This window comes from Microcebus murinus, chromosome 2 (assembly GCF_040939455.1).
Source record: "Microcebus murinus isolate Inina chromosome 2, M.murinus_Inina_mat1.0, whole genome shotgun sequence".
Lineage (NCBI taxonomy): Eukaryota > Metazoa > Chordata > Mammalia > Primates > Cheirogaleidae > Microcebus > Microcebus murinus.
In genome coordinates this window covers 93,147,575-93,173,013 of record NC_134105.1, presented here as the reverse complement: position 1 = coordinate 93,173,013, position 25,439 = coordinate 93,147,575, and the positions used below count along the sequence as shown (strand labels likewise).

At 34.9% G+C, this 25,439-nt stretch overlaps 1 protein-coding gene across 1 annotated transcript in view; it reads right to left on the bottom strand.

The window, feature by feature from the left end:
• The window catches only part of SYCP1 (synaptonemal complex protein 1), a 92,102-nt gene that overhangs the window by 10,696 nt on the left and 55,967 nt on the right, over positions 1 to 25,439 (bottom strand). Inside the window, exons 23-29 of the mRNA XM_076011021.1 lie at positions 25,321 to 25,383; positions 19,756 to 19,872; positions 19,237 to 19,347; positions 17,710 to 17,802; positions 17,136 to 17,210; positions 10,549 to 10,608; positions 7,167 to 7,346 (exon numbers count right to left, since the gene is read on the bottom strand). Of these exons, the coding sequence (XP_075867136.1) occupies positions 7,167 to 7,346; positions 10,549 to 10,608; positions 17,136 to 17,210; positions 17,710 to 17,802; positions 19,237 to 19,347; positions 19,756 to 19,872; positions 25,321 to 25,383 (699 nt within the window). The remainder of the gene's footprint in view (positions 1 to 7,166; positions 7,347 to 10,548; positions 10,609 to 17,135; positions 17,211 to 17,709; positions 17,803 to 19,236; positions 19,348 to 19,755; positions 19,873 to 25,320; positions 25,384 to 25,439) is intronic.

Sequence of the window (25,439 nt, the reverse complement as noted above, 5' to 3'; positions counted from 1 at the left end):
AAAACAAGAAGAAAAAACAATAAACCATGGGGTTAGGGGAGAATCTAATTTCCAGAGTTGTCGCTATATTTTTTTAAATGTCAGTTTTCAACAAAAAAAATTATGAGACATGAAATGAAACAAGAAAGTATAGCCTATAGAGACAAGGAAAAGCAAACAATAGAAACTTTTCCTAAGGAAGCCCAGACATTGGACTTACTAGAAAAAGATTTCAAGTCAGTTATTTTTAATATGTCCAGAGAGCTAAAGAAAATCACACATAAAATGCTAAAGGAAAGCATGAAAGTAATGTCTCCCCATATGGATATCAATAAAGAGATAGAAATTATCAAAAGAACCAAATAGAAATTCTGAAATTAAAAAGAATAATAACTGAAATGAAAAATTCACTAGAAAGGCTCAACAGCAGATGTGGGATCCATGAAACTAAAGATAGTTCTTTGATATTATTGTACCTTAGAAACAGGAAAAAAGTGAAGAAAAACAAACAGCCTCAGAGACTTGTGTATACCACCAAAGATATGAACATTCACACAATGAAAATTATGGAACAAGCACAGAGAGAGAAAGGACAAAAGGAATGTTTAAAAAAATAATGGCTGAAACCTCCCAAATTTGATGAAAACATCAATCTATACATTTAAAACACTCAACAAACTCCAAGTAGGATAAACTCTAAAAGAACTATACCTAGACATATTATAATAAAACTGTTAGAAGACAAAGATAAACTTGAAAGCAGCAAGATAGAAGCAACTCCTCATGTACAAGAGACCCTTAATAATATTAACAGCTAATTTTTCATCAGATATCATACAGTCCAGAAGGTCATGGGTGACATATTCAAAATGCTTAAAGAAAAGGAATTATCAAGAAATAATTCTATATTCAGCAAAATCATCTTTCAAGAATGAAGAAGATAGCAGAAAACTTGGTTCCTTAAAAAAAAAAAAAAAGAATGAAGAAGAAATTAAGACATTTCTAGATAAACAAAAACTGAGAAAATTTATCATTAGTAGACCTTCCCTACATGAAATACTAAAGGGAGTCCTTCAGTCTGAAATAGAAGAATACTGGTCTTGCGTCCACATGAAGAAATAAAGAGCACTGGTAAAGATAACTTCTTTGGTAACTATAAGAGATAACATAAACATATTTTTGTTCATAACTCTTTTCCTATGTGGTTTAAAACATAAACACATAAAGCAATAATTATAATACTTTGTCAGGCTTTCAATATATGAATGTGTGATTTTTATGACAATGATAGCACAAAAGAAGGGGTTGGAATGAAGCTATATTAGAGCAAAGTTTTTGTATACTATTGAAATTACATTAATATTAATTCAAAGTAGGTCATTTTAAGTTAAGGTGTTAATTATAATCCTCAAGGCCATCACTAAGAAAATAAGTCAAAAATACGTAAAAAACAAAAGAATTAAAATATCACAGTAAATAGTATCTAATTAAAAAAGATATTAATGGAGAAACAAAGGAACAAAAAGACACAAGACACATACAAAACAAATAACAAATGGTAGAAGTAAATCCTACCTTATCAGTAATTATATTAAGTACAAATAAACACTTCAATCAAAAGGCAGAGATTGACAGAACGAATGCTGAAAAGAAGCCTGATCCAACTATAAAAGATATACTTTAAATTCAATGACACATGCTGCTGTTTATCATTTTGTTTAGATCCAGGCACACCTGTGTTAGGTGCTTAGATATTTAGGATTGTTATGTCTTCTTGTTGAATTGTTTACCATTATATACTGACCATCCTTGTCTTTACTTTTGTTGATTTGAAGTCTGTTATCTGATGAGAGAATGGTGACACCAGCTTTCTTGTGGTTTCCATTTCTATGGAATATTGTTTTCCATCCCTTTACCTTGAGTCTGAATGAGGCCTTGTGGGTTAGATGTGTTTTCTGGAGACAGTAAATATTTGATTTGTATCTTTTTAGCCATTCAGCCCGCCTGTGTCTCTTCAGTGTCCCCCCTTTTTTTATGAACCAGAGAATTCACAACAGAGAGAGTACAAGGGCAACAAATGTGAGAATGCCTCTACCCACAGCTCCTGGAATTCTAGGTAGCAATACATCACTGTTTGCTGTTGCAGAATCCATTTTTATTAGCTATCTACTGCAGTGTAACAAACTGTCCAAAACTTAGTGGCTTGAAACAACAGTATTCATTATCTCACCATTTCTATAGGTCAGAAATCTGCGTGCAACCTAGCTATGTCCTTTGTTTTAGGGTTTCTCAGAAGGCTGACATCAACGTGTCAGCTGAGGGTATAATCACCTAAAGGCTCAACTGGAGAAGGATCTTCTTCTAAGCTCATTCACATAGTTGTTGGCAGTGTTCAGTTCTTTTGGGCTATTGGACTCAGGGTCTCTTTGTTTTGTTGGTCAGAGACTATCTGCACTTCCCCACCATATGGGCCTCTCCAAAATGGCAGCTTGCTTCATCAAAGCTTTAGAGAATACCAACAAGACAAATCAGTCATTTGTAACCTGATCACAGAAGTGAGATCCCATTACCTTTACTATATTCTATTTGTTAGAAGCAAGTCACTTGGTCCAGCCTACAGTCAAGGGGAGAGAATTACACAGAGGCATGAGTACCAAAGGGCATGGGTCACTGGAGCCATGTCAGATGCGGGGTACCACAACACCTATTCTCATTTTTTCTTTTTCTAGGGGACAGAGTCTTGCTCTGTTTCCTGGACTAGAGTGCTGTGGCACCAGCCTAGCTCACAGCAACCTCAAACTCCTGGGCTCGAGCAATTCTCCTGCCTCAGCCTCCCCAATAGCTAGGACTACAAGGCATGCACCACCACGCCTGGCTAATTTTTTTCTATTTTTAGTAGAGACAGGTCTTTCTCTTGTTCAGGCTGGTTTCGAACTCCTGAGCTCAAGTGATCCTCCCACCTTGGCATCCAAGAGTGCTAGGATTACAGACATGAGCCACCTCACCCAGCCCATACCATCTATTCTCTACTAGCTGGCAAGATCCCACAGCGTATATCAAGTCTCGCCCACTATGCTAAGGGAAGGCAGACTATGGTCCCTTTCTCATTCTCTGAAGGGAATCATGTTCAGACTGATCCTTTTGGGGGGGACCCTAATTTTCTTCCTCATTGATGGCTTTAGGTGTGGGTATAACACAGCTCTGGCAAGAACATCTGAGTTGGTATCTTCTGGGGCTTTCCAGGAAAGGTTTCTCTTCTTCATGGACATTTTTTTTTAGTCTACATGTGATACTTGGGAATGATTTGTTCAGTCTCAATCACCCAAACCTGCACCTGCCTGTCTCTCACTATGAGATAATAAAGCCTTGATGTTTTAAATAAATAAATAAAAATAAATAAATAAATAAATAAATTCAATGACATAAATAGATTGAAAATAAAAGGGTAGGAAAAGATATTCCATGCAAACAGTAAGCAAAAGAGATCTGAAGTGGCTAAACTAGTGTCAAACAAAATAGACATTAAAACAAAAATTGAGATAAAGAAGGATTAACCCTTTACACTTGCTTACTTTTTTCTCTTGCTGCTACCGATACTAACCATGTCGAGTCATACTCGACATCCGAATGCAAAGGGCTAAAGGGTCAATCTATTAAGAAAATATAACAATTATAAATATCTAACATCAGAGCCTAAAATATATGAACCATGAGCTGGGAAAAATAGACAGTTCAATAATAATTGTCAGGGACTTCAATACTCTACTTTCAGTAATAAGTAGAACTGGACAGAAGATAAGCAAATAAACAGAACATTTTAACAATACTATTAACCAACCAAATGGATATTTACAAGATTCAAAATATGTGAATACAACATACTTCTTTATAACCAAAATCAAAGAATAAATCACAAGGAAATTGCAAAGTACTTTGAGATGAATAAAAATGAAAATACGACATACCAAAATTTATGAGATGCAGTGAAATCAGTGCTTCGAGGGAAATTTATAGCTGAAAATGCTTTCATTAAAAATTAATATCAGGCCGGGCGCGGTGGCTCACGCCTGTAATCCTAGCTCTCTGGGAGGCCGAGGCGGGCGGATTGCTCGAGGTCAGGAGTTCGAAACCAGCCTGAGCAAGAGCGAGACCCCGTCTCTATTATAAATAGAAAGAAATTAATTGGCCAACTAATATGTATACAAAAAATTAGCCAGGCATGGTGGCGAATGCCTGTAGTCCCAGCTACTTGGGAGGCTGAGGCAGGAGGATTGCTTGAGCCAGGAGTTTGAGGTTGCTGTGAGCTAGGCTGACGCCATGGCACTCACTCTAGCCTGGGCAACAAAGCGAGACTCTGTCTCAAAAAAAAAAAAAAAAAAAAAAAATTAACATCAAGAATGGGGAAACATGACAATTAAATGCAATTTGGTACCCTGGATTGGATCTTTGAACACAAAAAGAGAACATTAATGGAAAAACTATGAAATACAAATGAGGTTTGAAGTTTAGTTAATAGTAATGTACTCATGTAAGTTTCTTAGTTTTGACAAATGTACCACAGTAATATAAAACGTTAACAATGGGGAAAACTGGGTGAGGGCTATTTAGGAATTCTCTGTATCACGTTTGCACTTTTCTATAAATCCAAAATCAATTACCAAGTAAAAAGCTTATTTAAAAAAAAAAAGTAAGGTCACCACATCACCAGAATGGCTAAAATAAAACAGATTTAAAAATACCACATTGTGGTAAGGATGCGGAACAACTAGAACTCTCATTCACTGCAGGCTATAATGTAAACTGGTGCAAGCGCTAAAACACACACACACATGACAGTGTGTACCAAAATGAAACATATGTATAACCTTATAAACTCAACAATTTCACTCCTAGGCACATACTCAACCCAAAAGGTGTACATGTCAGGTACTAGAATTTTTGTAACAATACCATTCATAAAAGTCCAATCTAGAAACTACCCAAATGTCCATTAATAATATAATAGATCAATAAAATGTGGTATAGTCATACAATGGAATACTATACAAAAATAAAAATAGTCCACAACTTCAAGCAACAATATGGATAAGTCCCACAAACATAAAATTAAATGAAAAAAGGCCAGGCAAAAATACGTACTGTATGATTTTATTTGTAGAAAATGCAAAAACAGGTACATCTAATATTAGAAGTTGAGATAGTAATTGGCCTTGGTAGAGTGACTAGTGATTGGAAGGTGGAACAAGAGGGAGAGATAGCAATATTCTGTATTTTAATCTGGGTGCTGGTTTTAAGGCTATGTTTTATTTGTGAAAATTCAAGTTGAATATTTAAGATCTGTGTATTTTTCTTAGAAACATTTCAATTAAAAGTTGTTTAAGGTTATTCTTTAATAGATAATCATAGAAATCATTTCATATTTTAAATATGAAATAAATAAACTAGTAAATAAAACTGAATAACTTTATGTAAAAGCCTCTCTAAGCTATAAAATACACTAATTTTCATAATTTTCACAAGATATAGAATATTGTGTATATACATATCAGGATATGAGTGGGACTCCTCCTTTGCCTCTGGAATTTTCAACTGGGACACAAAGCTGGGGGGGAGTGCTAATAATCCATATTTTAAAAAAAGTGACCTATGATTGAGGCTAGATCCTTCTCCAGGACTTATTAAAAAGTGATAGAACAGGCCGGGCGCGGTGGCTCACGCCTGTAATCCTAGCACTCTGGGAGGCCGAGGCGGGCGGATTGCTCAAGGTCAGGAGTTCAAAACCAGCCTGAGCGAGACCCCGTCTCTACCATAAAAATAGAAAGAAATTAATTGGCCAACTAATATATATAATATAAAAATCAGCCGGGCATGGTGGCTCGTGCCTGTAGTCCCAGCTACTCGGGAGGCTGAGGCAGGAGGATTGCTTGAGCCCAGGAGTTTGAGGTTGCTGTGAGCTAGGCTGACGCCACGGCACTCACTCTAGCCTAGGCAAGAAAGCGAGACTCTGTCTCAAAAAAAAAAAAAAAAAAAAAAAGTGATAGAACAACCCCTATAATCAACAAACACTTTTTTCCTTCCCAGTTATTTTAAGAATATTGTGGCCGGGCGTGGTGGCTCACGTCTGTAATCCTAGCACTCTGGGAGGCCAACGCGCGCAGATTGCTCTAGGTCAGGAGTTCGAAAGCAGCCTGAGCAAGAGCGAGACTCTGTCTCTCCTATAAATAGAAATAAATTAATTAGCCAACTAATATATATAGAAAAAAATTAGCCGGGCATGGTGGCACATGCCTGTAGTCCCAGCCACTCGGGAGGCTGAGGCAGTAAGATTGCTTGTGCCCAGGAGTTTGAGGTTCCTATGAGCTAGGCTGACGCCATGGCACTCACTCTAGCCTGTGCAACAAAGCGAGACTCTGTCTCAAAAAAAAAAAGAATATTGTCAGGGAAAGGCATAAAATATTAGTTTAGAGGGATGGAGACAGGTTGAGATACTTTTTTCTTCAAATCCCAAAATAAGTGAGGCAGGAACTCCAAAAGTATACTTATAAAGACAACTAGGAGTGCCTATAAGAAGGTAAGACTGATCTCACATTCCCTAGTTAAATATTGAACCTGGGCAGCCAATTTGTTTATCTGTCTTTGTATTTAACTAACCAGATGAAAAGGAAATTAAAGAGAAATAAATAGCAGAGAGGAGAAAGGGGTCAAAGTAGACCATTCTGCACTGCCATTTAGCACGGCAAAGTTGTATCAATTCCCCATGGATTAAGTAGGTATGCGTAAGATAGAATTGAACCACCTTGCTAGTGGCAACTGCTCCAAGTAAAGGACTCTATCAGCAAGATGATGTAGGAGTAAACAGCAAAGGGACGTAACTGGGGTGATACTGTAAAATATCAAGTCAGAACCATATTTCCCACACCAGGGACTTAAGCATTGGTAAATGACCAGCAAGTTATAGAATCTGCCTAAGATGCCATTAATTTATGGCAATTTATCTTAGGCATCTTAGGCAGCAAAAAGTAAAACCATTTCATGCTGATACCACAAAAAAGTTGAAACTTTCAAGAAACTAATTTCGTGTGTGTGTGTGTGTGTGCGTGCATGCATGTATGTGTGAGATATCAGATATATGCTAATACCAGAACCTTCTTTTTTTATTAAAAAATTACTATCTTGGAAATTTAGACACCAACCTTTGGTGTAGATAAAGTACTTTTGGAAGATGTCCACAGATAGTCTCTTCTATCTTTGGATTTGCCATGATCAACTGATGTGAAATTTCGAGATATATTTTGTGAAGAAGCTGCTTTAGAATCAAATTTCCGATGACTAGTTTCAGGTGTTTCCAACAAAGATGTCTGTGTTTTCTGCATTGAATAACAAAAGTGAATAAAACCATCATTAAATGTCATTTTAATTATTTATTTCTTTAAAGCACAGCAACTAGTAGAAGTAACACTGAAACTAGAATTTACTCTCAAATTCATTACTGATTAGATAAGTCTGAATAAATTGTATTAATCCTCTTTGTCACTTTACTTGCCCATTTAAGATGAGAATGGTATCTCTCCTTCTGTCTTCACAGAGTTGCTACACAAAGAAATATAATACCTCAAAAGCCTCTATTTGACCAACAGTTAAGGATTCTGTAAAAAAAAACAAATCTCTATTCCTAGTATTAGACTTAATCTGTGGTTTGCTCCAATAGCCTAAAAGCCAGAGGGCAATTTATTTTCATTTTCATTCATTCTCTTTCATGGATTGATATCTCCTCTCTTATCTATAAAAACATTAGCCTTTCCCTATCTACAAGCCTTACTTGCCTCCAAAAACAAAGGGAAAAAATTATGAACATAAAGAATGAGAGATATTTTCAGGAAAAAATTCAGAAAATAGCTATTTGCTTCAATTCTAAAAGTAAACAAATTGCAAATTTACTCTAAATATTTAGACATTATTTCCACTCAAGTCCCTCAGCTCTTTCACTCTACCATTGCATTTAGCTTCTTTAAGCAACCGGTCTACCTTTCTAATAAAAGCTAATAACAGTAGCTTTAGTGGGATCCTACATGAAAACCATGTTGATCACTTTCTATTTTACCCCCTCCTTTGGTGACCACCATCTCCATGAATACAATCAAGGCAATCACTCACATGAAAGCATGGAGCATCAAATAAGGGGGCTTCAAGGACAATACTACAAAAGCATGGAGGCTGAACTTGCAGTAAGTTTAAATTAGGAAGGTATAGGGTATAAGAGGCAATTGTGTGTACTATTAAAAAAACATTAAACTAGAAGCCAAGTACAAAATATGTTCTTTTCTCCTGGATCTTTTACTATCTTGCCAGGTGATTTTTGAGTGAATCTCCAAGTATCTCCAGGTTTAAATTTATCCATATATAAAATCAAGGAGCTAATGAGATGATCTGCAGCTAATGAGATAATTTTGAACTGTGATGGGTCATTTCATAATCCTTTTTCCAACAGGTATTTTTGGTAGCATTTTTTCAGAGTTAAATTTCTGTCTCCTTTTTCTTAAATATTTCTAAATCATAGTTGATGACACAATTTTGATTAAAGCACATTTTTTTCTGCTCCCTGGATTCATCAGGGGTCACACCCTTGGAACCTCCAAAATGTAACTGCTTTCATGGACAAATTTTTCCTTCCAATAGGCCTGAGAATGGCAACTTAACCTCACTGCACCATCTTGTGGCCATATCTGAGAATTGACATTTCCCTGGTAGCCTAAAAGAAAAATGTTCAAGAATACTGAACTGTTCCTCTTCAGAATACCTGATGGAAACATATGTACTTCCTTACAAGGTATATTTTTTTCTGAATGTTACTTTTCCAGTGATGCATATATTCAGAAAATTCACAATTTTCTCGGTTATGTTTTTTAAACAAACACTTATATGACATTTACTGTGTGTCACACACTATTTTAAATACTTTCAAATATCATTTCATTTAATCCTCAAAACAACTTTAAGGGGTAGCTACTATTATTTATCCCTTTATAGATAAGTTAACTAAGGTATGAGGAAGTTAAGTAACTTGCTTAAACTCAGAAATATTTGGTAAATTTAATGATTATTACTTATAAGTCTTGCATTTCAGTTGTGTTAGAATAAAGTATAGCAAGACCAAAAAAAAGCCTAGTTAAATTTCTTTATTTCATTTTTTCACTTTGTAACATATATATCCAGACCCCCAGATAAAATATATGAAATTTACTAATCTACTTGATAACAGTTACAAATAATGAGAATTATATATGAATCAAAACATCTCTAAAAGAATATGTACTATATACTTTCATAAGATCAACACATTCTATATTTAGAAAAGAATATTACAGATTAACCAACATGCTTATTCATCAGGTACTTCCTTCAGACTATATCTAACCCTGCTGGCTACTTTTATTATGATGATGATAATTTCTCCAAATATAATGCTTTCAAGTGTCTAGCACAGTATCTAGAACATACAAAGCACTCAACATTCACTCACAAGTTCAATATTTCTTTCCTTCTTCTCTTTCTTTGAATCTAAATTTAACAAAATTATAGTACTGTCTATACCTAACAAGGAAACTTTTTCCAGACTATTCTCATTATCATTTTCAGTTTAACTATAATCAGAGCGACTTCTGTGGGGACTTAGGAGACTATATCACTGTGCATCAAGAAAATGCTTAATCATTTTAACTAAAAATTGCTTATTCAAATTCTTCTGCAACAATCCTGTATTATCGAATAGGTTAGAGGCTGAGGAGTACTCTTCCCCATAACTAATGCTTCCTTCCACATCTAGGGAGCACCTTAAGGTAACATTCCTAACCTCTCTCTGCTTCCTTAGGGGAGGAACAATGACTTAATGTGATTGGTGAATTTTGGAAGGAAAGGAGAAATGACACATATAGTTTAGTGCCTTCCTTACTCCTCTTCTTGAGAACCAGCACACATTCATTTTGCTCTACTCCTTTATACCATACAAGAGCAGGCCATCAAATGGGTAAACCTGTCCCTGTCAAGCTCTACCTGTGAAAGAGTAAGTCTGTTTAATTGGGAATTTCAGGAATAAAAGATCCTCTTGCCTTTAAATATAAGCCAAAATTAGTTATCAACAATAAAGATATTATTTTGGTTCTCCTTTGTCTTTCTCAATTGGTTCAGAACTTAAGTGAGGAAAATAGTATGTCATTTATTAAACCCCTTCAAGACCCAAAATTAGACATAAACAAAATTTAAGCTTTAGAATTTTTATGAAAATATTTTGTCTACAACATTGTATATTTTTCAAGAGAGAAACACAGCAGTGCGTAATTTAATACTGCAGTAAGAATTATAAAGAAAGACTGAAATCATCTCCAATTCTCTAAATGACAAATGTTTTTAAATTTTTAGTTAATGCTTTTAAATTAACAGCAAGAAACAATTTAGGGAATGAAATTATATGAAATATTTAAATTGTTATTTACCTACTTATAAAACATTTTCTCTAATATGTTACAAAATAAATTGGTTGTAAAGAAAACTGTAAGAATTATATAGTCTTACCTTGTCTTTTTTTTCTTTGTGAGTTACTATGTTTTCTTTTGCCTCTGTTTTGAGTTTTTCCTATTAAAATGAATATCAAGTATATACAACATAATCATTACTATTATTACAAATGAATATTCTTATTATCAAAATCTTTCCTAATAAGTATTAACAAAGAAAGACGACTAACCTCTCAATCTTATAAAATAATAAAAAGAAAAAAGAAAAATAAACTAATTCCTTTCTACAGAGGTGCTATTTGGTTTCAATTTTCTTTTTATTCTAATACATCTCTAATGGGTACCTGTGGAATCTTGAATAAGTCTCTTAAAACTGAATCTCAACTTTCTTATTTATAAAATAAAGTGGATGGACCAGATTTTAGAGTGAGAGATACACACAAGTAACTAAAGTGGGAAGTGTTATAAAGAGATCTAAAACACTATGATCCTTTAAAGGCAGAATCAGCTTTTTCCCTGTATGTTAAGAAAAGGTGCATTTCAGTTGGATTTTTGAATAATGAATAAGCTTTCAACATGAGATAGAGATGAGGAATAAAAAGAAAGAAAAAGCTGAGAAGCAAAAATAATCACATGAACATAGAAAAATACACAATACTTAAGAAATAATACATAAATTTTGCTGAAGAATAGGGTTTGTGTATAGAAGTAGCCAAGATAAAAATAGAAAAGAGAGTTATGGTCAGAATGGAAAGTGTAATATGCTAATCTATAAAATTTTTCAGTAGGAAAAAAGAAAACTGAAGCCTGGCCTACAGAAATGAATATGTAGCAGGCCTATGATATGACAACCATCTGAAGAACGGAACTGTTTACAGCCCCAGGAAGCTTTAAAGGTCTCAGAGAAGGGAAAGTTTCCCAGTGTGCAGAACTTTAGGCAATAAAGCTTGCCTTGTCTGCCCATGATACTTTTGCTAATATTTATTGTCACTGAATGCCTTGTACACACCCTGTTATCTCTCCCACAGTATGGCTCCTAACCAGAGAAATCACTTCACCATGAAAGAAGTAGGTGATAAGCTGATGTAATAGTATTAATCATTATTATGCATCCTATCACCCCCACCAATGGTTGCTCTTCAGTTATAGTGACAGTTGGGGTCTACTTTAAGGGGCTATAATACTGTCTTCTAGAAAAAAGTATATTCTATAAACTATCAATATTTCACTGACTCTCATATTCAGTATTCAGTTAGAATACATATCTTGGCTTCTAGAGGATAGAAGGAAGAAAGTACCTCCCACAAATGCACTGTCTCTACAATCCTGACTTTGCTGGTCTGAAGATCTTAGTACAATCTGTTCTGTACTAGGTATGCAGTATGAATTTTCAAAGTATGAATTACCTTATACATAAACATGTATCTTTGATAGTGGCTAAATGACTGTGGGTTCCCTAAGACCAAAAAGAGATGGGCAGCCTACTGAGGTCCATATTTAATCTGAATAAGTAAAATATGCCTATAATATGGCCTGGCAAATAGAGGATTGACTTGAGCCACCAAAGTAGAGAATGACAGCCTTGTGATCAAATTTCAGACCTAGACAGATTTACCAGCCTAGAGTCCTCTGAACAAAAAAGAAACCTGGTACTCTTGTGGAAAGTTTCTACAATATATCACAAACACATACTGCATCCTTCCTACTATTTTGTCCGCTAAGGATGAAAATATTAAGATATGGGTAATTGGGCATTGACTAATATCAATTTTTGAGGATCCACAATGTTACTATTTTCTCTTTAGTCACAGTGCAAGCAAATCAGTATTGGGTGATAAATGTAATTTAATCTGAGTACACTTCATGGTGAGCCCATGGAACCATAAACCTATCTTGTGGTCATTTGTTTTGATACTGAATATATAGTTTGAATAGATAAATTCAGTAAGAGGAATAATCCTCAATTTGGCTCTCACCAGGATGAGAGATTTTAATGTTGGAAGGACCAACTGGAAGACTTTGAAACTCTCCCTCCACATCAAGATAGTAAAGAAACAAATTTCAAATCACTAGGCAGAGATTAAGGACCCCCAAAACTAAAAAATATGTTAAAAAGGTGATTTATCAAAATCCTATGAAGTGAGTCTATTGTAATCGGAAGTTAATACTGTCATCTAGTAACAGTTTCCTCATGCCAGTGGACTTATAGGTAAAAATGGGGATTGTCATAATTGGATCTAATTGACATCTATAGAACACTCTATCCAATAATAACATAGTATACATTTGTTTCAAGTACCCATGGATCATTCAAAAAGACAGACCATATCTTGGACCATAAAACAAACCTCAACTAATTTGAAAGAATAAAATCATACAGAATGTACTCTCTGACCATAATGGAATGAAATTAGAAATCAGTAACAAAATAATGGAAAAAAACTCTGAATACAAGAAAATTCTAAAAATACTTCTAAATAATCCATTAGTCAAAGAAGAAGTCTCAAAGAAAATTAAAATTACATAGAAATGAATGAAAACAACAACATAACATATCAAAACATGTAGAATGCAACTAAAGTAGTGCCTCTATCCTCTAGAAGACAAGGGAGAAATTCATAGTTCCTTCACTCTGGAGAATGCAGCAAGTAAGCCTTCACCAGATGCCAGAGCCTTTATCTTGGAATTACCAGTCTCCAGAACTATTAGAAAAATAAATTTTTGTTCTTTATAAATTACTACATCTCAGGCATCTGTTATAGCAACACAAATGGACTAAGACACCTGACAAAGGACTAGTAACTAGAATATATAAAGAATTCTCAAAATTCAACAGTAAAAAAATCTAAGAAAATGGGTAAAAGATATGAACAGACATTTCATAGAATAGGATATGCAGATGACAAATAAGTACTTGAAAAGATGTTTAACATCAGAGAAATGCAAATTAAGACCACAATGAAATATCACTACAAACTTATCAGAATAACTAAAATAAAAAATAGCAAGTTGTGGCTGGCAAGAATGTAGAGAAATTGGATCACTTAGATTAATACATTGCCAATGGGAATATATTGATAAAATGGTACCACCACTTTAGAAAACAGTTATAAAATTAAAACACAACAATCATACAACTTAGCAATTATACTATTAAGCAGTTATTCAGAGAAATGAAAACTTATGTTCACACCAAAACCTGTACACAGATGTTCACAGCACCTTTATTTAAAATAACTCAAAACTGGAAACAGACTTGAGCAAGATGGCAGACCAGAGATACCACTAGCCAGAGTGTCTCAGTAAGGAGAAGTTTTAGGTAAAAGAGAAAAACAGACAAACAGATCAGATGAGGGTCTGAAGGAAGGGTGCCAGAACCTATAGGAGACTCCACAGGAAGAGGTTACAAAGCAGAACTGGGAAGAGAAAGGTAATAGTGGGGATTATCCCCAAGAGGCTTAGAGATGAGTGAGAAGAGTAGGTGGAGTGGTTAGTTTCTTCCTCCCTCGAATCTTAGACTGTTGGTGGGCTCCCAAGCTGCTGGAGAAACATTCTGCCTACATGAGCCCAGAGACTGCTGCCACCAATGAGCTGGTACCTCCATATGGATAGGGCATCAGGATCTGAGCCCCCTCAGGGAGCCTGCCATCACACAGACCCGAGCCAGACAACAGGTACCATATTGCTTCTCTACACAGCTTGTTTATTCCCCAACAGACATTTCCCAACTCCAGCCCAGACTGCAGGAGCCACGAGGGTCCAGTGGGTCCCAGGTGATCTGTGTGACTCCAGACCGCAGTCATTCTGGGAGGACTTCTTACCAATGAGAGGGTCAGAAGTGACCAGAGTGTGGACTTTCCTCCACCTCGTCTATTTTTCTCCCCTACCTTTTCTCCACCCACAGCTGCCAAGAGAGATAATTGAGCCACCACACAGAGGCTTCCATAGGGAGTCGGGCTCAGAATTTTCCTTTTGGGGTACTGCAGCAGACTGAGGGGTGCTTGGACTGTGAGCTCCTTGCCTGATAGTTCTCCCTAGTGCTGCTTGCCTGACGGCCCCCATCAGAGCAGGGCACACCCAGAGGTGGAGGGACATTGAACCAGATTCAGCACCCCATAAGTGGCTCAGGACAAGCATGCTTCTCCCTGACATGATCAGAGATTGATCTCCCGGGCCCTGGGGATGGGCTGGCAGGCCAGATCCCATATCCCCGGTCTCAATCACATTGCCTGGGGTCACAGAGGAAATATTTGTGAATTAGTCTTGGGAGGTGTGGGTATCCACAGGAAATCAGGGAGTAGAGTGCAGTGTGGGTCATAGCTGTGATGTACTCATGGGGTGCACCTCCTCCCACAGGAGGGCCATCTTCCCACCTCAGGCCACGATCCTTAGCAGGGAACCTCCTGGCCTGTATTACTGTTGTAGGGGAACTTGGCTAGCTTGAGGTTCTGCCTTCTGGCCAAGGCCCAGGGAAAACTGCAGAAAAGGGGAGGGTGAAAGGAGTGAGGCCTGCTCTAGACTGCCAGACTGTGGGTCTCAGACAGCTCCGACTCCATGTGGTGGCTCTTAAAGCTTCCTCTCAAAAATGCGACTTTTGCTAACATTCCATTGGTTAAAACAAATCATTTGGCCAAATCTGAAGTCAATGAGGTGGAAATACATAAGTCTCCCTTTGGGAGGGACCCCACAGAAATAGAGTATATATTTTTTGAATGATACAAAATATAACAAGCCAAACTTTTTCACTACATCTACATACAGGCATATTTGTATGTGTGCATGTACGTGTGTATATATAATATATACATTCATAGATAAATGATAACAAAGAAACACATACAATGTAAACAGTGACCCTGAATTATTCTTGATATACAAATAAAAAAGAAGCCATTAAATTTGTCAATAAGGATTTCAATGTAATCCAAGTTAAAAAGTAGTTAGAGCAATAGTTAAATTCTAATAGGTGAGAAGATGAGAGTTGAAAAAGTAGATAGTATTATAGGCTATGCTTTCTAAAAGTTTGATGCTTAAAAAAAGAACAGAGATAGTATAGTAGTTTGGGGAGCAGGTAAATGTTTTAAGACTTTTTAAAGATGATACAAAAGTCTTATTCGTGTTTATTGGCTAAAGAATAAAAATTAAAGATTGCTGAGGGTTTACTAATATGAAATGTTAAGCCATAGAAGAATTCCTCTTCTACTGAAAAAATAGGATAAGCATAAATGTTACTACTGCAGGTGAAGGGAAAGCAATTTAGTCATTCCTTTAACAAATATTTATTGAAAATATAAAAATTTCAAAGCCCTGTACTCAGATAAAAAGAAAACAAAGAAAAATAAGATACAATCCTAGCCCATGAAGAGCTTGCAATGTAATAGGGAACATGGTGTGAAATACTACTTTAATGTAAGAACAAAATGCTATGAGAATGCACATATACAGTAAGCTCACATGGGCGAGATAAAAGATATGTGAGATTTTCCATAGATGGAGAAGAAATAAATGCAGGAAACAAAGTAAACAAATGATCAGAGACTTGAAATTGAAAATGTATGTTATCTAGGCTATTACAGAGTGATTAAGAGAAAGGTTTGAAGCCATGCAAAATAGAGCTAGATTTGAATTCCAGCCATTCTACTTTCTGTGTGATCTTCAATAAATAACCTAACCACTGTAAAAATAAAGATAATAATAAATAACATTGTCTTGTAACTGCAGAACCAGCCCAATCTGGTTCAACTTTGTGTAATAAAATGGTGAGTTGTTTTTTGGATGTCATGGACCGCAAGGTTGCAAGTTACATAACCTGAATATGCCCAAATGAACCAACCACGTATCCAATCATGGGTGGAACCTAAGTGCTCACACCAAGGAATGGGGATGAATTAAGAAGTGGACACCACATGGCATGGTCCATGATCAACTTAAATTAAGTCTTGGCATTACCCCATGGCATTATCCAGTCAGGTCACACCTCTTAGCATTACCTCATTGCAAGATCCAATGAGATCATACTTCATTACATTCTGCCTATAAAACCTACCCTAGTCCCCAGCTTGGGAAGACAGATTTGAGCATTGTCTCCTGTCTCCTTTACAGCAGACTCACAATCAACCCTATCTTTTTTCAAAAGCTGGTGCCAGGGGGTTGACTTCTACACATATCAAGCAGTGAGCCCATTGATTGGTTGGTAACATAAGAATACAATTAGATGTAGGTAGGGTATTTAACACAATGCGTATCATAGAGAAAGCCAAAAAAATATTTATCATTTTAAATTGTGAATCAATTCACTTTGTAAACTGCAGAACACTATACAGATAGCGATTTTTCCTGAAACATGATGAAAAGCTTTTAAAAAGCTAAATATATAACAATTTTTAACATGAGATAATATTTCTCAAATATAATCTATTTAAAACCATTCATATTCGTAAAAGTATGCTTATATTTACATATGATTAGCATTTAAATGAGGGACTATTCTAAATACTTCTAGAAAAAAGCTAACAGGGAAAAACTATATTTTCTCACCCCTAGATACTAAAATTTATCAAATTATTTTCTAATATGATATTTATAAAAATGCAAAGTTATATCTAAATCTTGCAATAATTTTATCTATAATGCCACAAAACCTACTTTTTCTTCTCTTTCTATTTCAAGTTGCTTCTTAACAGACAAAAGTTCATTTTCAAGATTAGATAGTTCAATTTCCTAGAGAAAAAGAAACATGAAGTTTGTAAGTGCTATCAAGACAATGAAAATGTAAATGGTTTAGTAAATTCAGTTTTGTAGAGGAATAAATTCATTGTACTTTAAAAGTCTACTGAGATAAATAGTGTCAGTTTAACATAACTAAAGACTTTCATTTAAACAAGTATTTATAATTTTCTCTTAAGAAAGATTTAACACTATGTGTATCTCTCCTACTCTCCCAATTTATGCCACCCTCTTCGCCCAATCTCCATCAGAGTGCCAAACTTGTTAAATGGAGTTTATAACATTTCATGTGAAAAAGGAGGTTGTTCCACTATTTCAAAAATTAACTTGGAAAAACACTTAACTATTAATAGAAGATCTATAAGATCCCTTTCAGATTTAAGACTCTGATTCTGTAGCCCAAAAATTATAGTTTTCCTTAATGTTATTTTTACCACCAGCCATGCTGTCAATATAAAAATTGGCTTTTACTGCTGTCTGTTCTGTATCTTACCAAAGATGCTTTCACTGATAACTGTTCTTGTTCTCTGCTCTTATAAAGTCCTAATTCTGAGTCTCTTTCTTCAACAATCTTATCATATTGGTGCTATATTAAACAAAGAAAACATTTTATGTACATTAAAACTGAATGGATGTTTTAATAAGATTGGTATTCTAACATATTTAACATTTTACAGAAAATGATGTTTATAAATTCAGCAATATATACCTTTGAGTATATATTTTTTAAACTTTTTTCAATTATACTCTTTCATTCAAACAACCTAAACAGTAAAACACTTGTTCCAAGACAACAGTCTTAGAAATAAGAATAAGAATATATAACACTAGAGCAAGAAATAACTCTTTTTAATTGGAAACACTAAATTTTATCATTTAAAAAAACATTCTAGAAATACCAAGTCTTATAGAAAAGTGGCTAATTCCAAATCTGCTACACAAAATACAAGATAAGCCTTGAATATTTTGTCTAACAAAAAGAAAGTTATTCTCTTAGTCTATTTAATTGGAGACTATTAGTGTCAAGTCAAAACCCCACTAGCCAAAGGTGGGAATATTTGAGTTATCAATAATGACAAAAGCTATAATGGATTGAAATGTACCTAATTTGTTTAAATCTATGAGTTCACAACGTTATTTCAATTATTTGTTTAAATCCTCACTGGTTACCTCATAATGATATCATAGTCCAGCAGCAATTTTTAAAAATGAATAGGTAGATATATCCTACCTCCTCTTGAAATCTTAAGGGGAATGAGGCTTAATTCCCTAACAGAAAGATTACTCTAGAATAACAATTAAAAAATAAAGGATACTCACACATACAAAAAACATTAAGATTTTCATCAGTTTATTCCTTGATAAAAAATTATTTAGCCTAGTATATGTTAGATAATGTAGAAGATACAAATATTAATGAGATACATATTCTACATATGTACTTAAATAAATGTAAGGTGGAAAGTGCTATCAGAGACTACTAGGAGAATCCAGAAAAAGTGATTACTTCCATCCAACACAGATGATTAGGAGCTATTTCCTCAGGGAAATGACATTCAAGCTCAGCTTTGTATGGTTAAGATCTGAATTTGGATTCAAAACCAGCCTGAGTAAGAGTGAGACCCCGTCTCTACAATAAAAATAGAAATAAATTTATCGGCCAACTAAAAATATATAGAAAAAATTAGCTGGGCATGGTGGTGCATGCCTGTAGTCCCACCTACTCAGGAGGCTGAGGCAGGAGGATCGCCTGAGCCCAGGAGTTTAAGGTTGCTGTGAGCTAGGCTGATGCCATGGCACTCTAACCAGGGCAACAGAGTAAGACTCTGCCTCAAAAAAAAAAAAAAAAAAAACCATCTGAACTTGGAGAAATGGGTGATCAAAAGTATTCCAGCTATAGCGATTGTTGTACAGACAATAATTTTCTCTTACAAATCACAATACTATCATGAATTCACCAATTCTTAACAGAAATATGACTCCAATTAATAATTTTTATTATATAAAAAGGAAAAATTACCTTATGTTTTTCCATAAGTGCTACCATTTCAGCTATTTTATGTTGACATCGTATATCAATTTCTTTCTGTAATTTTACTGCTTCATCAGCTATTACTTTTGCTTTCTCAACCTATCAAAATGTTTCTTAAAATTAATGCACAAAAAACAAATTTAACTTAAATGCAAAGAGCATATGCTCTGCTTATATAAAATGCAAAGCTTGAACACCAGGAAATTATAAAAACCAAGTAAAAAAATGTACTATTATTCTGGCTTCTTTTAGTATGTTCTATCAAGTGAGATGACAGTACAATACTGTGATGATCAATTAATCCTTTCAAAATAATTGTATATTACTCAATACTCAAATACTTAGAATACAAGGATTTTTACTTCTATAGAAATTGATAACTGTCCCTAATATAAATTTATTAAACTTTCTTAAAAATCATAATTGAAAAATTAAGATTACTTTTTTCTTAAATGCTAATAAATACAAAATTTTAGTATAATTCTTAAAACATTTAGTTTTTCCCACCTCTCCCAAAAGATTTTCTTCTGATATCTTTTTGTCCTCAATTTCTTTTTGATAGCTCTCAGTCATTTCTTCAAATTTTTGTTTGGCACTTTCTACTTCTAATTCTAACTTACGGACCTTTAAGTAAAGAAAATAGCATGAATATTAGTAAAGGCTGTGGATTACTTAAAAATATTCCATATTCATTTTGTGGTTTTGTGAATCTTAAAGGATTACTTAATCATGGAAATTATGGTTGGATCATTTTCCTTACCTTTTTCATATACTGAGATGTGCTTTATTTTTCACAAAATCTACCTTATTCCCTAAAATATATATTTTGACTTGACAAGTAATATAAAATAAGTAGCCATATACTTATTTGTAATGAATTTCTCAATATTTACATTGGTTAGTTTCAGCTCTGTATGTTTTATTACAATAACTATTCCAATTGAAGAGAAAACCCATGTGATTCAAATAAAAAAAGCATATTCTTAATGAGATTAATTTTCTGTAAAGAAGCAACATCTTCAATTTCTATTATATATGTTGTATAAATATTTACTGTAATATAGATATGCCTCAAATATAGCAATTATCAAGAGAGAAGGAGGGCCCTGAATTAACACCCACCCTCCAGATTCACTTTTACCTTAGAGCTAAAATAGAATTGAGGAGGAATATATATAGCAGGGATAGGAATTGGGAAGTAAGGGGTGGATAATTTAACAATGAATCAGGCTGTATCTATGAGTTCTGTATCTATGAGTTAACTAACAACTTTAAAATATAATATAGACCATTATCAATATTGATAAAGGCTTCTGAGTGTCCCTTTTCATTAGTTCTCCCCTACTGCTCCTTCAAATGTAACAAATATTCTTAATTTAATATTATTCCCTTGCTCTTCTTTACAGCTTTATTATATAATTATATATCCCTAAACAATATTTCAGAGTTTCTTTTTGAATTTCATACAAATGTTTTCACAGTACATATACTGTTCTGTTTTTCTTTTTTCATTCCACAGTATGTTCTAGATATTTATGTGTGTAAATATAGCTCATTCATTTTCACTGTTGAGTACTAGTCCATTATATAAATATACCATGGTTTATGTATTCAGTTGTTCACAGACAATTATTTCTGGTTTGCGGTTAATAAACACAATATTTCTGTGAATGTTCTTATAAACATCTCCTGGTGCAAATGTATAGAATTTCTTTATAGTATATACCTAGGAAATGCTGGGTCACAGGGCAAGCTGCATATTCAATTTAACAAGATAATGACATTACTTTCCATAGTACAGGTATCAATTTATATTCCCAGCAACACTGTTAGGACTTTAGCCTGCTTCCCAACCTCACCAAGAGCTAGCTGATACTGTCAGACAAAACTATTTGAAGTTTTGTCATTTAATTTGCATTTTTCACAAAACTTTATATTTGGTGTTGGCACTTTAACTAAGATACCCTGCCTGGGTATGGTTTTCTGTCTATTTATGTTGCTTTGGATTTGCTGAGAGCCATGGACATGCGAGTTTATGGTTTTTATTAAATTTGAGAAATTCCTCAGATAATTTTCTTTTTCCTTAGTCTCTCTGTCTTCTGTTCTTGAGGGACTCCAATTATACATTTAAAACTACTTGATATAGGCATGAAATCTTAAGAATTCTGGAAGAAAATGTGGGGAACACTCTTTTAGACATCGGCCTCGGTAAAGAATTTATGAAGAAGACTCCCAAAGCAATCACAGCAGCAACAAAAATAAACAAATGGGACCTGATCAAACTAAAAAGCTCTGCACAGCCAAGGAAACTGTCCTTAGAGCAAACAGACAACCTACAGAATGGGAGAAAAATATTTGCTTTCTACACATCTGATAAAGGGCTGATAACAAGAATCTATATAGAACTTAAGAAAATCAACAAGAAAAAATCAAACAACCCCATCAATAAATGTGCAAAAGACATGAACAAAAACCTTTCAAAAGAAGATAGAATTATGGACAGCAAACATATAAAAAGTGCTCAACATCTGTAATCATAAGGGAACTGCAAATCAAAACTACATTTGAGATATCCTAATGAGATATCACCTAACTTCAGTGAGAATGGCCTTTATTAAAAAGTCCCAAAATAACAAATGCTGGCATGGATGTGGAGAGATCGGAATGCTCTTACACTGCTGGTGAGACTGCAAATTAGTATAACCGCTGTAGGAAAGTAATCTGGAGATACCTCAAAGAGCTAAAAATAGAAATATTATTTGATCCAGCAATCCCACTACTAAGCTTCTATCCAAAGGAAAAAAGACATTCTATGATAAAGACATCTGCACTCAAATGTTTATAGCAGCACAATTCACAACTGCAAAGATGTAGAAACAACCCAAGTGCCCATCAATACATGAGTGGATTAATAAAATGTGGTATATGTATACCATGGAATACTACTCAACTACAAAAAACAATGGTGATCTTGCACCTCCTATATTATCCTAGATAGAGATTGAGCCCATCCTTGGAAGTGAGATATCACAAGGATGAAAAACATGCACCACATGTACTCACCATCAAACTGGTACTAATTGATCAACATTAAGGTACTCACATGGTAGTAATACTCACTGGATATCGGTCAGGTTGGGGGATGGGGGCTAGAGCGAGTATAGTGAGTAAAACCACAGCTAATGGAGAGGGGGCACACTGTATGGGGGAAGGACACGCTTGTGGCCCTGGCTTGAGCAAGGCAAATGCATTTCATGTAACCAAACTGTTTGTACCCCCATAATATCCTGAATGAATGAATGAATAAATAAAGCTATAATGAGATATTATCTTTAAATAAATAAGTAAATAAAACCACTTGCTATTATTTTATAGGCCACTGCGGTACTATTCCATTTTTTTTCTTTTAATCTTCTTCTGTGTTTCTCTAACTAGATAATTTCTATCAATCTAGCTTCAAGTTCACTGACACTTAATTCATTTGTCTTCAATCTACTATTAAGACCATACATAGGTTTTTTTTGTTTGTTTGTTCATTTGTTTTTACAGATATTTTACTTTTCAGTTCTAGATCTTCCATTTGATTCTTTTTTTTTTTTTTTTTGAGACAGAGTCTCGCTTTGTTGCCCAGGCTAGAGTGAGTGCCGTAGCGTCCTAGCTCACAGCAACCTCAAACTCCTGGGCTCGAGTGATCCTTCTGCCTCAGCCTCCCGGGTAGCTGGGACTACAGGCATGCGCCACCATGCCCGGCTAATTTTTTATATATATATCAGTTGGCCAATTAATTTCTTTCTATTTATAGTAGAGACGGGGTCTCGCTCTTGCTCAGGCTGGTTTTGAACTCCTGACCTTGAGCAATCCGCCCGCCTCGGCCTCCCAAGAGCTAGGATTACAGGCGTGAGCCACAGCGCCCGGCCTGATTCTTTTTATGATTTCCATTTCTTCACGAGATGCTCCATCTGGTCTTTCATTATGACCATATTTCCCTTTTTGTCTTTGAACATGCTTATAATAACTGCATAAATGACTTTATCTGCTAATTCTAACATTTAAGTTATCTTGGTGTCATCTTTTTTTCTTTCCCCTATCTTTTTTAGAAATGGTATCTCACCCATTGCCCAGGCTGGTCTTCAACTCCTGAGCTCAAGTAATCCTCCCACCTCAGACTCCCATGCAGCTGTGGGGAACCTGCGGCCTTAAGCCCACATGTAGCCCTCTAGATCCCTGAGTGCAGTCCCTTGACCGAATCCAAATTTCACAGAACCAATCCCTTTTAATAAACATTTAGTTTATTATAATAAAGGGATTGGTTCTGTGAAATTTGGATTCAGTCAAAAGGCAGCACTCAAGGATCTAGAAGGCCACACATGGACCCAAGGCCACAGGTTCTCCATCCCTCAGCTTGGTGTTATTTTTTATTGACTGATTTTTATACTATTGATGGAAATCTGAGTTGTCTTCAATTTGGGACTACTACAAATAATGCTGGTAAGAATAATTTTTTACATTTCTCCTGACTCTACCTAGGAGTTCTGAATTATAGGATATATGTATCAGCTACTCTTTTTTTATGATTATATTTATTTATTTTATTTCAGAGTATTACAGGGGTAGAAGCGCTTTGGTTACACAAATTGCCTTTGCATGGCCTGAGTCAGAGCTACAAGCATGCCCATCCTCCAGACAGCATGCACCACACCCATTAAGTGTGAATTTACCCATTCCCTCCTCCCCCCTCACACCTGCCCGACACCCTATGGATGTTACTTCTAATATGTGCACATTAGTGTTGATAGGTTAGTACCAATTAAATGGTGAGTACATGAGGTGTTTGTTTTTCCATTCTTGTGATACTTCACTTAGAGAATGGGCTCCAGCTCCATTCAGGATAATACATTAGATAGTTCACTATTTTTATGGCTGAATAGTACTCCATGGTATACATATACATTTTATTAATCCATTCATGTACTGATGGGCACTTTGGTTGTTTCCACATCTTTGCAGTTGTGAATTGTGCTGCTATAAACATTCAAGTGTAGATGTCTTTTTTTAATAGAATGTCTTTTTTTCCTTTGAGTAGATACCCAATAGTGGGATTTCTGGATCAAATGGTGGTTCTCTTTTTAGTTCTTGAGGTATCTTCATACTATTTTCCATACAGGTTGTACTGGTTTGCAGTCCCACCAGCAGTGCATAAGTGTTCCTATCTCTCTGCATCCATGCCCACATTTGTTGTTTTGGGACTTTTGATGTTAATAAAAGCCATTCTCACTGAAGTTAAGTGATATCTCATTGTAGTTTTAATTTGTATTTCCCTGATTAGAGATATTAAGCATTTTTTCATATGTTTGTTGGCCATTAGTCTATTTTCTTTTGAAAAGTTTCTGTTCATGTCCTTTGCCTACTTTTTAATGGGGTTGCTTTTTTTTGTTGCTGATCTTATATATAATGTCAACAGTTCATAAGAATTCTTATCTGTCTTAACTTTTAATCACATTTATGTATTTTTTGTTTCAAATAGTATTAAGGGAAGGTATAAGATTTTTATGTTTCCCCACAGGAGAGCACATACTCAATACACTGAGAACCACTGCTTTCTATTCAGGATTCAAAAATTATATCTTGAGTACCTACTAAGTATCAGTCATTGTTCAAAGACTTAGGAATAAGATGACAAAATATAGCTCTGACATCATGAGCTTACATTCTAAGGCTTTAATTTGTTTTCTACAAATGGATAGTTCTCAATCCCCTTGTGCAGCAGTATAATTATATATAGAACTTTTAAAAAATGTAGATTCCAAGGCCCCACCTCAAACTTACTTAATCTCACTTTTAAATATGGGAGGTAAGGAATATGAGTACACACAGAGCATATGCATGCACATATATTTTTAAGCTACTTAGGTGATTCTAATCCAGTTAAACTACAGGTGAGCACTCTATTACAATTAACAGGATTGATCTTCTCAATCTAAAAAGATTTGAAATTTGTTTAAATAAATGGTATAAAATTTCTAAATTCTCATATATTAGCTAGTATTAAAAAAAAATGAATCTGCCAAATACCTTTATCTCATAAGCATTCAGTTGCTTGCTTTCTGCTGTACCTTTTTTTTTCAAGGCCTTATTCTGTTAAAAGTTAAAATAAATAATTACATTTAGTAATAAAGTGAATCACACACTAC